General features: G+C 37.2%; 1 protein-coding gene across 1 annotated transcript; it reads left to right on the top strand.

The window, feature by feature from the left end:
- The first annotated feature begins 600 nt into the window (after positions 1–600).
- Positions 601–4417, top strand: LOC122329091 (chemokine-like protein TAFA-4). The gene is made up of 4 exons (XM_043225296.1): positions 601–751; positions 1273–1428; positions 3610–3734; positions 3972–4417. Exons 1-4 carry the CDS (start codon positions 607–609, stop codon positions 3981–3983), a joined length of 438 nt encoding a protein of 145 aa, XP_043081231.1. The 5' UTR covers positions 601–606; the 3' UTR covers positions 3984–4417.
- Positions 4418–11905: the final 7488 nt, after the last annotated feature.

An 11905-nucleotide genomic window follows, 5' to 3' on the forward strand; every position in this document is an offset into this window, starting at 1 on the left:
GGATCTAAACAGGCTTGACAGATCTTTGGAAGTTAGTTAATGCGTGGACATCTTGAACATTAGCTATGTTATGCTGACAGAATTTCTGTTATCATCTTTCCTGGGCGAGCTGGAAAAGCGGGGGGATCAGTCGGGTCAGGTACTATACAAAAGCTTGTGTTTAAAGACAGTCTGAGATGAGAGCAGTGACCTCTGAGCTCACTAGTCACCGCAGGGTGGCAGATCAGATCAACTCTGGGGACTTGACCGTAGTACTGACACCAGTCGCCAACAGTATTTTATTTCCCCCTCATTTTTGTTTCTTTCTAGGCATCGCATATGATAAAGATGAAACCAAGGATGACGCAGTTGAACCTCAGACATTCTTTTGCGTTTGATGGCTCGCAGAGGACAGAACATTAAGTGAGGAGTCCTACTAAATTCAGCTATCCTTTTAAGATAAACCAGTTCGAGGCCGAGCAATTACTGTGGTTAATAAAAAAAAAAATTGCTACAGAACTAGGCTTTTGTAATAAGATGAGATGCATGCGTTGCTAAAAAAAAAGTTGTAAAATAGTGATCCAGACCGAATGCACTGCTTCTTTTTTCTTGCAGGAAAATGCAAGCATGTCTTGCGAAAGAGAAACGTGTGTGGAGCTTGTCTGCAGGAATAAAGTAAAGCGGAAAGCAGGGGCTCTTCTGCTTGTGTGTGTGTGGCTCCTGTGCTCTCAGTCAGTGTCCAGCAGCAACCAAAGCTCTCGAGGCCAAACCGGTGAGCTAAGCCACTGCAGCATCTCTCCCCCTTTTGTCTTTCCCCTCAGGTCTAATTAAACACACTGGACACACAGGTATACGGCCCCTCTGGGAGCACAGTCAGACCGCTGCTAATGACAGCTAAAGATCCATTTGCCACCCATAACAGCTCGTTCAGTCAATTGGCCGTGAGGTATTAACCTAATCAAAATAACCCAACTGCAGTTTGAGATTAACTGGCACACACAATGAATAAACACGAGTATGAGAATCATGAGTTATGTGTTTTTGCAAAGGAACTCTTCATATATTCCATCGCTCTGTGACAAATGAACCAAAGCTCAGACACTAGCAAACATTTAGTTAATTTTGCATGTCTTTTTGTTAATTACTGGATGTCAGAGCTCAGTGTAGGCGAGTTGTAGTGCTGTGCGTGTCCACACGAGGGCGCCAGAATGCTAGAAATAATACTGCCTTACCTTTTTCACGATTTTGTATTTCAGGATGCACACAATATGATTGTCTTTCTGTCAATCTAAGGTCGGTCTGAAGTTAAGCCGGGAACCTGTGAGGTGGTGGCAGCTCATCGATGCTGTAATAAGAATAAAATAGAGGAGAGGTCTCAGACGGTCAAGTGCTCCTGTCTCCCAGGACAGGTCGCTGGGACCACCCATGCCCAACCTTCATGTGTAGATGGTATGTCCTCGGTCACAGCTTTTTATATGATTTTTTTGTGTTCTACACCAATATGTATCAATACGATATATAACTGTCAAAACAAACACTTAAATACTTGTACGATAGCATCAGCTGCAGTCAGTGGTGTTTTAGTATCGTTAACATTCTGTAGCAGTTTTTGTTTAATTTTAGAAATTATTTACCTTTTTGGTAGCATTTAACATTTTACTTCAATAAATCGATCCATAAAGCTTTTAGAACTCTTTTTTAAAAAAGCAATTTATCTGAATTAATTAATATAAATGAAAGTTTCAGGTCCAGGTTTTGTTTATATTAATAACCCTGGCTGCATTTGATGGCTCTATTTCAGTTTCAGAAACAGGTTGGACTTCAGGGCTTTATTTGATTTTAAAACTCCAGCAACATAAAACAGTGGCTTTCTCGAGCTGTCACTCCACTTAAATTTAGCCCAGGCTTCGAGGTGTGAATCTAATCCTGCTCTGCCAGTTTGCTGACTTTTCAATCAGCAGACATTTTTGGAGATTTACTGCAACAAACTGTGTTTTTTTTTGTTTGTTGGAGGTATCTATATTCTGTTACAATAAATTATTGTTAACAAACCAATAAAATGTCAATATTAAAATTCTGTAGTATTTTGCCTAAATAAATGAAAATTATAAATCTGTTTAGTCATCACAGCATTATAATGTCAAGTATGAAAATTGATATTTAAATTTACTTTTAACGATGTTGTTAAATTATTACTATTTTTAAATATTAACTTGAAGTAGCTATTAGATGATGAGCTTTTACAATTGAATATCGGCATATATGTAAAGGTTCAAAATTGGCAGATAAGTAATTATGATATTTTTATTAATAAAATTCATTCATATAAATGATATTCGTCATTAATAATATACCCAATATACTGGCTTTTTGCACTCACGATACTCTAGTACCTGGATTTAGATTGGGAAAATGATCACGTAGAATTCGATTCGAAGTCTTTATAATTCATTCTTAGATAAAATGTCAAGAAAAAAGTTTTGAAAGAAAAATCCCGATGTAATACCACGTCCACTCACTTTCATACATTTTCTCATATCTTCTATAGCATTACTATATTCTTGTGCCCGGGGTGCACATGCATTGTGTTAAGCAGGATATTACCTTTTTTTTTTACAATAGAAGCTGCTGACTGTGTGGATCTGTCCCTGAATATCCTTCTGAAAAGACTAGCGTGACTTTTCAGACCAGCGCTGTCCTTATGATGAAGCTGAATGACCAGCGCAGGTCTTCCAGGTTAAGGGACCCATGGCGTGAGCGCGTCCAGAACCCGGCATACGCTGTTCTGTCATGTGGTTTTGTTAGCGCAGATCATTAATCAGCCGTGGCTCGTGTATTTTTGTGTAATTTAGCATTTATGTTCTTCTTTCTGTGTGGGCTTGAGTGTGGGTTTGTGTGCATCTGAGAGGTGGGCAGTGAGTTCATGTGGGCGTGATGATACGGCCTTTTTTTGTATTCCTCTGAGCAGGTGAAAACTTGCGAAAATTTAACAGAACACAGTGTTTTCAATTCAATACTTCTTTGCACACTGATCTCCGGAATACTAGATTTCTGATTGGTCTTTTGTGGAAAACCTATATAGGCTTATAACTTATAATGACTGCTAAATTCTGGACAGTTGTCTCTGGCAAGCAGCATGCTAGTTTTATGTCTCTCTCTCTTTAAATAAAGAATAATATTTGACTATATTAATGTTTTTACATAATATTTATGTAATTTTTTTCATTTCATTTTTCTAATTGATATATAATTAATCGCATTTAAATGAAAATGCTTGTATAAATATGTGCTGTCAAATGATTATTCATGATGAATCTCATGCAAAATAAGTTTTTGTTATACTTAATATGTGTATATTATATATATATATATATATATATATATATATATATATATATATATATAAAATTATATATCATATCAATTAATATATGTAAATATTTTCAACATGTATGCTGTATGTGTATTTACATAATATACACAATACACGCATATATTATGTAAACAAAACTATTCTTTTTATGCGATTCATGTGAACAGTCGTTTGAAGGTACATATTTATATGCGTGTGTATAATTTCTTCATGGACCTTGTTCCTGTCTTTCACTTTTCTTTTTCGTTCCCTTTCAGCATCTATCGTCCGGATGAAGTGGTGGTGTCAAATGGAGCCGTGTCTAAATGGTGAAGAGTGTAAAGTGTTGCCTGACCTCACCGGCTGGTCCTGCAGCTCTGGGAACAAAATCAAAACTACCAAGGTGAGTTGTAAGGCCTGGTCTGTGGAGAGAGTCCCGTCTTAGTACTATAGTCAGCGGTCTGACAGAGACCACACGCGTGTCAGAGCTTTATCGGCAGATGTTTTGGGCTGATTGTCCCAGCAGCGATGCTTGTTTAGACTTTAAATGCATCAGTTTTCATCTATTTATTCATTGCTAACTCTATGTGGCACACGGAATATCATCTCAAGTGCTTCTTCGCTCTTCTTCCCCGCTTAGGTCACACGGTAAAGCAACACTTCTGTGGACATGTGATGACAACTCATAATTTCACACGAGCATATTTTAAAATCAGACCTGCAAATGTCAACAAAAATGCACACTCGAGCAGAAACATGCGACCTGTGAACTAAGACTGTGAAAAGAGTTAAAACGAAAGGCATTGGCTTCATAAAATATTTCTAGTTCAAATAAATGCTGTTTTGTAACCTTATTTGTTCAGAATTGTAAAAAATCTTCTACCTAAAATATTAAACAGCAACTGTTTTTAACATTGAAAATAATAATAATAAATGTTTGAGTAGCAAGTCAGCGTAATATAGTGATCATGTGACTAGAGTAATGATGCTAAAAAAACTCACAGGAATAAATTGCACTTTTATTCATATCCAGATAGAAAACGGTTATTATAAATTGTAATAATATTTCACAATTACACAGTTGTATTTTTGGGTGAGCATGCAACTTTTTTTCAAAAACACTGCTACTTACCCCAAATTTTTAAATAGCAATACAATATGTTTTACAAAATATCATCTTTTGTGCTTCACAGAGGGAAAAAAAAGTCATACAGGTGTTGAAGGACACAAGAGTAATAAATTGTAGTTTTGAGAGTACTATGATTTTAAATATCTTAGTAAATCACAGGTATGTTTTGTTGCATCACAATACGAAAATCTTTTGTTTCCCAGATTGTAACCAAGTTAACTCTAATGTTGTTTTTGCACAGCAAAACTTCTTCTAGGGTTCTGATTTAGACAAATATTAAGATAAAGCTTCCAACACTCGCGCACACACACACACACACACACACACGCACACAAACTCACTGCCTGTCTCTTCATTTTCATCTGACTGACTTGACACACCACCTGCAAGTGGAGGCAAGTAAACATGGAAGTTTGGAGCAAAACAAGCCCTGTTTGATATGGAAATAGAACAGAGGAGTGTGAGAGTGTGTGTGTTTATCTGGATATGTGAGAAAGACAGATGGAGAACCAGACTATGCTGGAGCCCATGTGTTCCTGAGTTGTAGGTCATTATCATATTAGAGTTTATTAAAATTTTGATTCCTTTTTTTTTCCCAGGGTTTGGGGAAGTAGGGGGCTCAGCTTCAAATCATGACTGTAAAAACAGTTAAATTATGCATTAGTTTGCTTACACAAACACATGTCGGGGATCACTGCAGGTTCCAGTCTGTTATTAATTCACACCAGGGTCACCGCTGACTGTTTTGAATGATTTATCGCGAGGCTCATTAAGACACATGACAATTCGCGGAATTAATTTGGTGGATCTGAATGTAAAACTCAGAGATTTTTTTTTTTTTTTTTTTGAATAAAGTGTTAATGAATAAACATTCATTATTGAGGTGCCTCTCTGTATCGTTATTTAACCATGAGCAATGTGGGTATTTTTTCACCTTTTCGCACTGCAGTGCCCATAAAATTATACCTGACAGTTTAAGTGGCAAGAGGGAAGATGAATTTGAATGCATTTCAAAATAAACACATTTCAATTTTAATGACACAGAACTCTCCTGGAGAGAGTAATTGTTCTGTGTGGAGATTCAGAAAACAGGTCATTACTTATGCATGCCGTGCCTGGCATCAGTCCCCTGGGGAGGGCCAGCTTTCTCCTGTAGTGTTTTAGAAGAACCGAGGACAGTGGATGTAAGTGTACCTGCTTGAATTTAAACTATGTTGACGTCCATAATGAACTTAATGGTGGGGTGCTTGAGTTTTACATTCACGCTCTTCTGTATGTGTGGCGTTGTTAATAATAAGAGTGCAGCTGAATAACTCGATGTGCCATTGTTCGCATACTTTAAAATAAGGAAATGAGGAGCTCATGCCAACATGCTATGCCAGCATCTTATTACATCCAGCAGTGAGCGGAGGAAGACAGAGAAAATTGTTTGGCTCTGTGGGAAATAAAAAATTCAAATTATGAACTATTTTAGACCCACAATCTACCATTACCAGGCTCAGGTGGATCTGTCTCTTTGGAGGAGAAAATTAGCGGGGAATGGATGTTGAGGTAAAACATGTCCAAAATGCGTGTTCATCGGTCAGATAATGACCAAAAATCCTTACTTGCGTCATACTCGCAGGGGGACAGAGGAGAGGAACATGTCATGTCACATCTGTGTGCTGTTTAAAAGAGATAGATATAAACTGTTCGTCGTTCCCTACTTGTATGATCGACTTTCTACCATCAAACGCAAAAGGAGATCCAAGCTGCTCTTTTCCATACAATCAAAATGCCAAAATGCATGATTTTTTGCTGAATGGAAAAAAAAAAATATTTAGAATGAACAAATGATGACAGTATTGATACTTTGCTTGAACTCTCCCTTTAAAAGAAAATGTACCATTGGTCCCTTAAATACTTAAAAAAATTCAAATCATTATAAAAAAATGATATATACACACATGAATAGATCTAAATAGTCTTAGGCCGTTTTTATCACCAACAGCAACAACAAAAAAGGTTTTTCAAAAAAGCGTTTTATTTCTCTTTTTTGCTGTATGTGACAGATAGGAAACATCAGTTGTCATATCCAGATATCCTCTTGCCATTAATTGTAATAATCCAGTGAGATCCACACAGACATCTGATTGCACCATTATCCTGTCTGTCTGGAATTACACAAAAAAAAACCCTGCGGTAACGTCTTCAAGACATTTAAAGAAACATATACCTGCAAAGCTACTTGAAAAACTGTGTGCAAGTGTAACGAGGACAAAAGCTGTTTTAAATGCAAAGGGTGGTCACACTCATTTTTGTTGGTGAAAATGGAACTTTTTTTCTTTTTTTTTCTCCTAAATTTCTCCACATCTTCTCAGGTGAAAACTCAAATTCATGTGCATCTTGCGTAACCTGAGGCTGAGTACAATTACAAACTAAATTGCAATTTTTTTTAATTGCAAACTGAATGTAGTTCACACATATTTAGAGGTTTGGAGAACTTCTCATTTGAGAATCGTGCAGTCAATGGAAATGAGTTAACTGTACAGGTGCTTGGCATACGTAACTGAGCAATGATGCGCTCCATCTGTTTTGGGATGTGTCTTTTTGTGTGATTTAGAAAGACAGATCCACGTTTCCCTACATGGATTGAGTCAAAGTCCACAAACGTATTCTTTTTAGTATGTTTTAGATACACATTAATAATAAAACCCACTCTTATTACTGTATGGAGCAACATAGGCAAAACCGATTGGTGTATCATTTTCATTCATCATAGGCTTGTTTTGCTTCACATCTGCTGGGATGTCATTGTGAGGCAATGTGCTTTTGCCTGTGGCTTTGAATAGAGTTGGGGTGTGCTTATTATTTTAGTTTTTTTTTTTCCAGCCATATATACAGTACATTTTCATGATTTTTCTACAGCACTGTTGGTTACTTGACCCAATAATTACAACAATAACTGAGCCACATGCACAAAAAAAATAATAAATAAAATAAAGAAATGAACCTTATTAAAAAAGGCTAAGGGTGTTCTAACCTCAGTGTTTGTTTGTTTGTTTGTTTATTTCACTATTACCTTAAAAGTGTGCATGCTTTAACTAGTTTTGTTTTTCCTGAAGAACTTCTCAGACTCTATAATGAGCTGTCTAGGATGCTTTTGGGTGATTTCCTTTTTTTGGCTGCTCCTTCTGATCAAGCGTTTTGGTGTGTGTATGTTCGCAATTGAGAGATACCTGTCTTGTTTTTGTAACTTGGTGTGAGAGGAGGCTGTGAATTAAGTGACGCGAGAAGGTGAAAATGAAAGGTGAGAGCGAATCTTGGGTTCGCATAGTCTATCACCACAGCCCGTGCTGTTCTGATCGTCAGGAACCATGATTAAAAGGATAATGACGGCTGGCATTTTTAAAAACCAACTCAGACAGCTGTGAGATTTAAACAGGTTGGTTGGTTGGTTCAGCTTTTGTGCATGACTTAAATATGTTTCAGATTTAGAAATCCCTGCATTTCTTTGAATTATTCAGTTTCCCCCATTACTCGATTTGGAAAGACTCAGAGGTAGTGATTCCGGGGAAGTTTTAACGCTGTAATGCATGCACATTTCCAAACGGCACGCGTGTTGACAGCTCCTGACTCTCTGCTGGTCATTAATAATTGTGATTGAGAGCAGGGTTGTGTAAGAAGCTCCTGACGTCAGGTTAAATTAAAGTCAAAAAGTGGGGCTTTTATACCAACGAAAACAGAGGAGCTTGTGTTGTGATCGGCGTTCATGCTGCAATTAAACACAACAATGAAGCAGATACTGTAGCTAACATTATGTTATTAATAATAGTTCATCCAAAAATGAAAGTGTGTAAATTTACCCACCCTTAGGAAATCCAAGATGGTGAGTTTGTTTCTTAATCTGAACAGATTTAGAGAAATTTGGCATTACATCACCAATGGACGTACTGAAGTGAATGGGTGCCATCAGAACAAGAGCTGATAATAATCCACGCGACTCCTTCAATGAAGTGAAAATATACATGTTTGTAATAAACATTGTTTCCAGCAAATGTACGAGCCCTCTATTCATAACATTGTTTTCTCTATTGGCAAACTATAATTTCTAAGATCAATTATTACACGTCATACATGAGAACTTCAGTTAGTGCTTTCTGTATTTCTTTTGAATCTAGAAAAAAATGCCAGTTAGTTATTTTCAAAAGGATCCAATTTGCAATCTCATTTGCCGTCCTTTTAAAGTGTTATATAAATGACTTTTTGTAATGACATTGAGACTTGCAGAGCAGACAGAGAGCCTCACAGGAGCGTTTCAGACTTTCCAGACCTAGAATTGTCTCTCTGAGCAAATATCAGTGCAGTTAACTCTGTGGCAGTGAGGAGGACATCACTGCTTTTATCCTTCAAAGCTCCAGCGGCTTCATTGTATCAGAAGCTGCTTTGAATTCTTAATAGCCTCATTTGCTGGACCTCAAAGAGCTCAACAAGCAACCATCAGCATGTGTGATGTTGCATGTTTTTTCTGAAAACTCACCGTGCATATGAATACCTTTGCCTTTCCAAAAAATAAAGAAGTAGTGGAGTATGGAAGCGGTAAAAAGACATGGTAGAAATAGTGGGAAATATGTGAAAGGGTAATTGACATGAAACACTACTTTAACAGCTTTTTTCTGTTGTAATAATTTTTCCTGTTATAATTATTATGCATGCTCTTTTTGTGAGCTCATGTTACTGACAGACTGAACTATATTTAACCAATTTACATTAACTTATAAAAGCAAAAATGTGATAAAACTGTGATTAGTTTTAAAAAAAATGGTGACCCAGATATACACTTTCAGTTGTAAAATTATGGCACCGATTCAAAAGATCCATGGACATGTTGTCAACTACCCATTTACATTTGCTTAAATTACAAAAGGAACTGTTTGTTTGAGAGTTATGATTTTTTTAACGGCTAAATGATGTGACAAAATGTCCAGTTTTAGTAGATAGAAATCTGATAAATTGGTAGGTGTTTTATAATGAAGCAATATGACACAGGCAGAAGGGCTGTGATTCATTCATATTCATTCATATTAGACGCTGTATTGTCAGTTACTTGCTCTGCCAACGAATATATAAAAATCAGTCAAAGGAGAATCATTTTCTAGCAATGGTGTCCCTGAATGAGTGCTTTCGAACAAATCAGTCGAGTAAACAATATAGTGACTCACTCATTACAGCAGGAACATGTCTAGCTCCTAAATTAATCATCATTTTCAGACAAACTGGTTGAAATACTGGTTAAATCGTGTCATAAAGATATGTACCTCTGTGCACTTTTTTCACGCAATGTTTTCGTGCCTTACTGCACGTTTCAACGCATTTTCAAAGAGAAATGTCCACCGAGTGGCGCTAAAACACAGGTTTAGTACCTGCCACATTTTGATTATGTTAATATAAGTATGTATTGGGATGTTTCAGAATTCAAATGTGAACTGTTGCTAAAAGTTAATGCTCTGTCGTGTTGGAAATATTCCCCTACAACCTAAAGCTACCCCACAGTGTTAACAAATTGAAAACTAATACAGAAACACATTCTTTGATGCAACCTTGTCATTTCAACTTCTTTTTGTGCTGATTTGAACTGTTTTGTCAAATCGTGGTTACATCCCAGTGTAAAATACATGATATTTCTCAAGTAATTGTGCAAAAATGACACTTTATTACTTTTCATTTGAGTGAAAAGGAATAAAAGGTGTCAGAGTTTTACTTCCTTTGTGGAGTTCATTTCTTTTGGAAACTTGGCAACTGCTAGCAGACATGTATTAAAGTGCACCAAGGTACCATTAGACCAGGTTAAATGATTCTCACATAAAGACAATGGCTACATGTAAATATACACACATCCCTAGAATATAGTAGGCCAAAGTGCAGTATTTGAAAAGATCAGTATCTTTATTTCTTAAACAAAACAAAACAATTTTTCAGTAAAGTTTGCATCTGATGAACACTTTACTATCCCATGAGGCCATGGAGAAGTAGTTGTAAATGGCAGTAAAGCAATGCAACCGATGCTCAGGTCTCACGGCAGTGAGAGGACTTATCCTAAAGAAGCACCTGCTCATTATAGTATGCAATTTCAGACGCAGCCTTTTCTTTTTTTGAATCAGTTCTTTCGATCAAACTTGTTTAGTCAAATGATTTAATGAGTCACTTGTTTTTAATGAATCACTCGAAATAATGATTTAGTCACTTGTGATGCTTCTGAATGAATCCGTTTTTGAACAAATTGGTTGTAAGGGTCATTCAGTGAGTCCCCCCTCTCTCAAATGCAGCGCGAACTGCGGAAGGAAACACTGTGACATCCTCATTATTAATGCACAGACAGTTTTGAACATGCAAACACAAACAAGTGGCGCGATACAAACAGCGAAAAGTCCCAGAGCTGCTGGGCTGCAACAGCACTCTTGGAAAACTGCCTCGCCAATCAAATCCGAGCACGGAAACTAATGCATAATGATGCCGGAGACCGGAATTTGATCAGTTTATTCCTTTCATTTATGTTCCTTAAAAATAATACAGCGATTCCTCTTCATCTTTTCAAAAACTCAGAAGAACCTTTTCGATTTAGCAAAAACCATACTAGCAAAAGCCCAGCTGATAATGCTGATATTTGCTTAAGATATCCTGGTATTCATTTTTCCACTCTGATATTCTGTAGTCAACTGTTTGAAATTCCACTAAAGCTCCACTGAAGGTGAGGGCTAAAGTTCATCCTCTGCTGTCCCATGCGGAGGACTGTAAATGTAGTGATCTGTATTCACTCAGCCTGTAGTTAGAGCCTTCTTTCTGCATGCCGACAGCAACACGGAGGCTCTTATGTTCACGGCTCCCTGCTTAAAATGCTGGAGCTACATATTCAGAGTGAGTGCGTGCGCTGGCCCTCAGCTGCTTCGAGCAGAGAGGACTATTTCTGAATGTAAACGACAGGTAAATGTCCCAGCGGGTGTCAGAATTTCCACTGTGTCCTTCAGTGTGGACTGCCTGCTCACACATTCAGAGACCCTCAGCCCGCTTTCCTGGGGTCCATTCAGATCCCCCAACATGCAGACTGGTCTTAACAGGTCTTGTACCATTTAATGAAGGAGTATTCGAACAACGGAAAATGAATTTGATTCAGAATATTTAAATGTCACGGTATTTTATATGTGCATGCGCCAGCATATTTCAATCAGGCTTCATTAACCCCAGTAATAAATCCAGAACTTTTAAATATTGCTGCAGCCAAAGTGACGGTCTATTAGTTTTTCATTAAACATGTAAATTCTCAGAACACTTCAGTTAAGCCTTGATGGCTCAATTTGTCAAAATATTACTGAAGCCCAAAAATAATAATAAAAACAGCATCCAACCAACAGAAAGGCAGACAAGAATATGTAAACAAGACTGTTGCTTTGCACCTTCCCACTCATTAC

This window comes from Puntigrus tetrazona, chromosome 23 (assembly GCF_018831695.1).
Source record: "Puntigrus tetrazona isolate hp1 chromosome 23, ASM1883169v1, whole genome shotgun sequence".
NCBI classification, from domain to species: Eukaryota; Metazoa; Chordata; class Actinopteri; order Cypriniformes; family Cyprinidae; genus Puntigrus; species Puntigrus tetrazona.

Excerpts from the sequence above, each read along its gene's own strand:
- LOC122329091 (XM_043225296.1), top strand. The coding sequence starts at position 607 with ATGTCTTGCGAAAGAGAAACGTGTGTGGAGCTTGTCTGCAGGAATAAA. Across the intron at positions 752-1,272 it reads AAGCTCTCGAGGCCAAACCG|GTCGGTCTGAAGTTAAGCCG; the intron begins GTGAGCTAAGCC and ends TGTCAATCTAAG. Across the intron at positions 1,429-3,609 it reads CCAACCTTCATGTGTAGATG|CATCTATCGTCCGGATGAAG; the intron begins GTATGTCCTCGG and ends GTTCCCTTTCAG.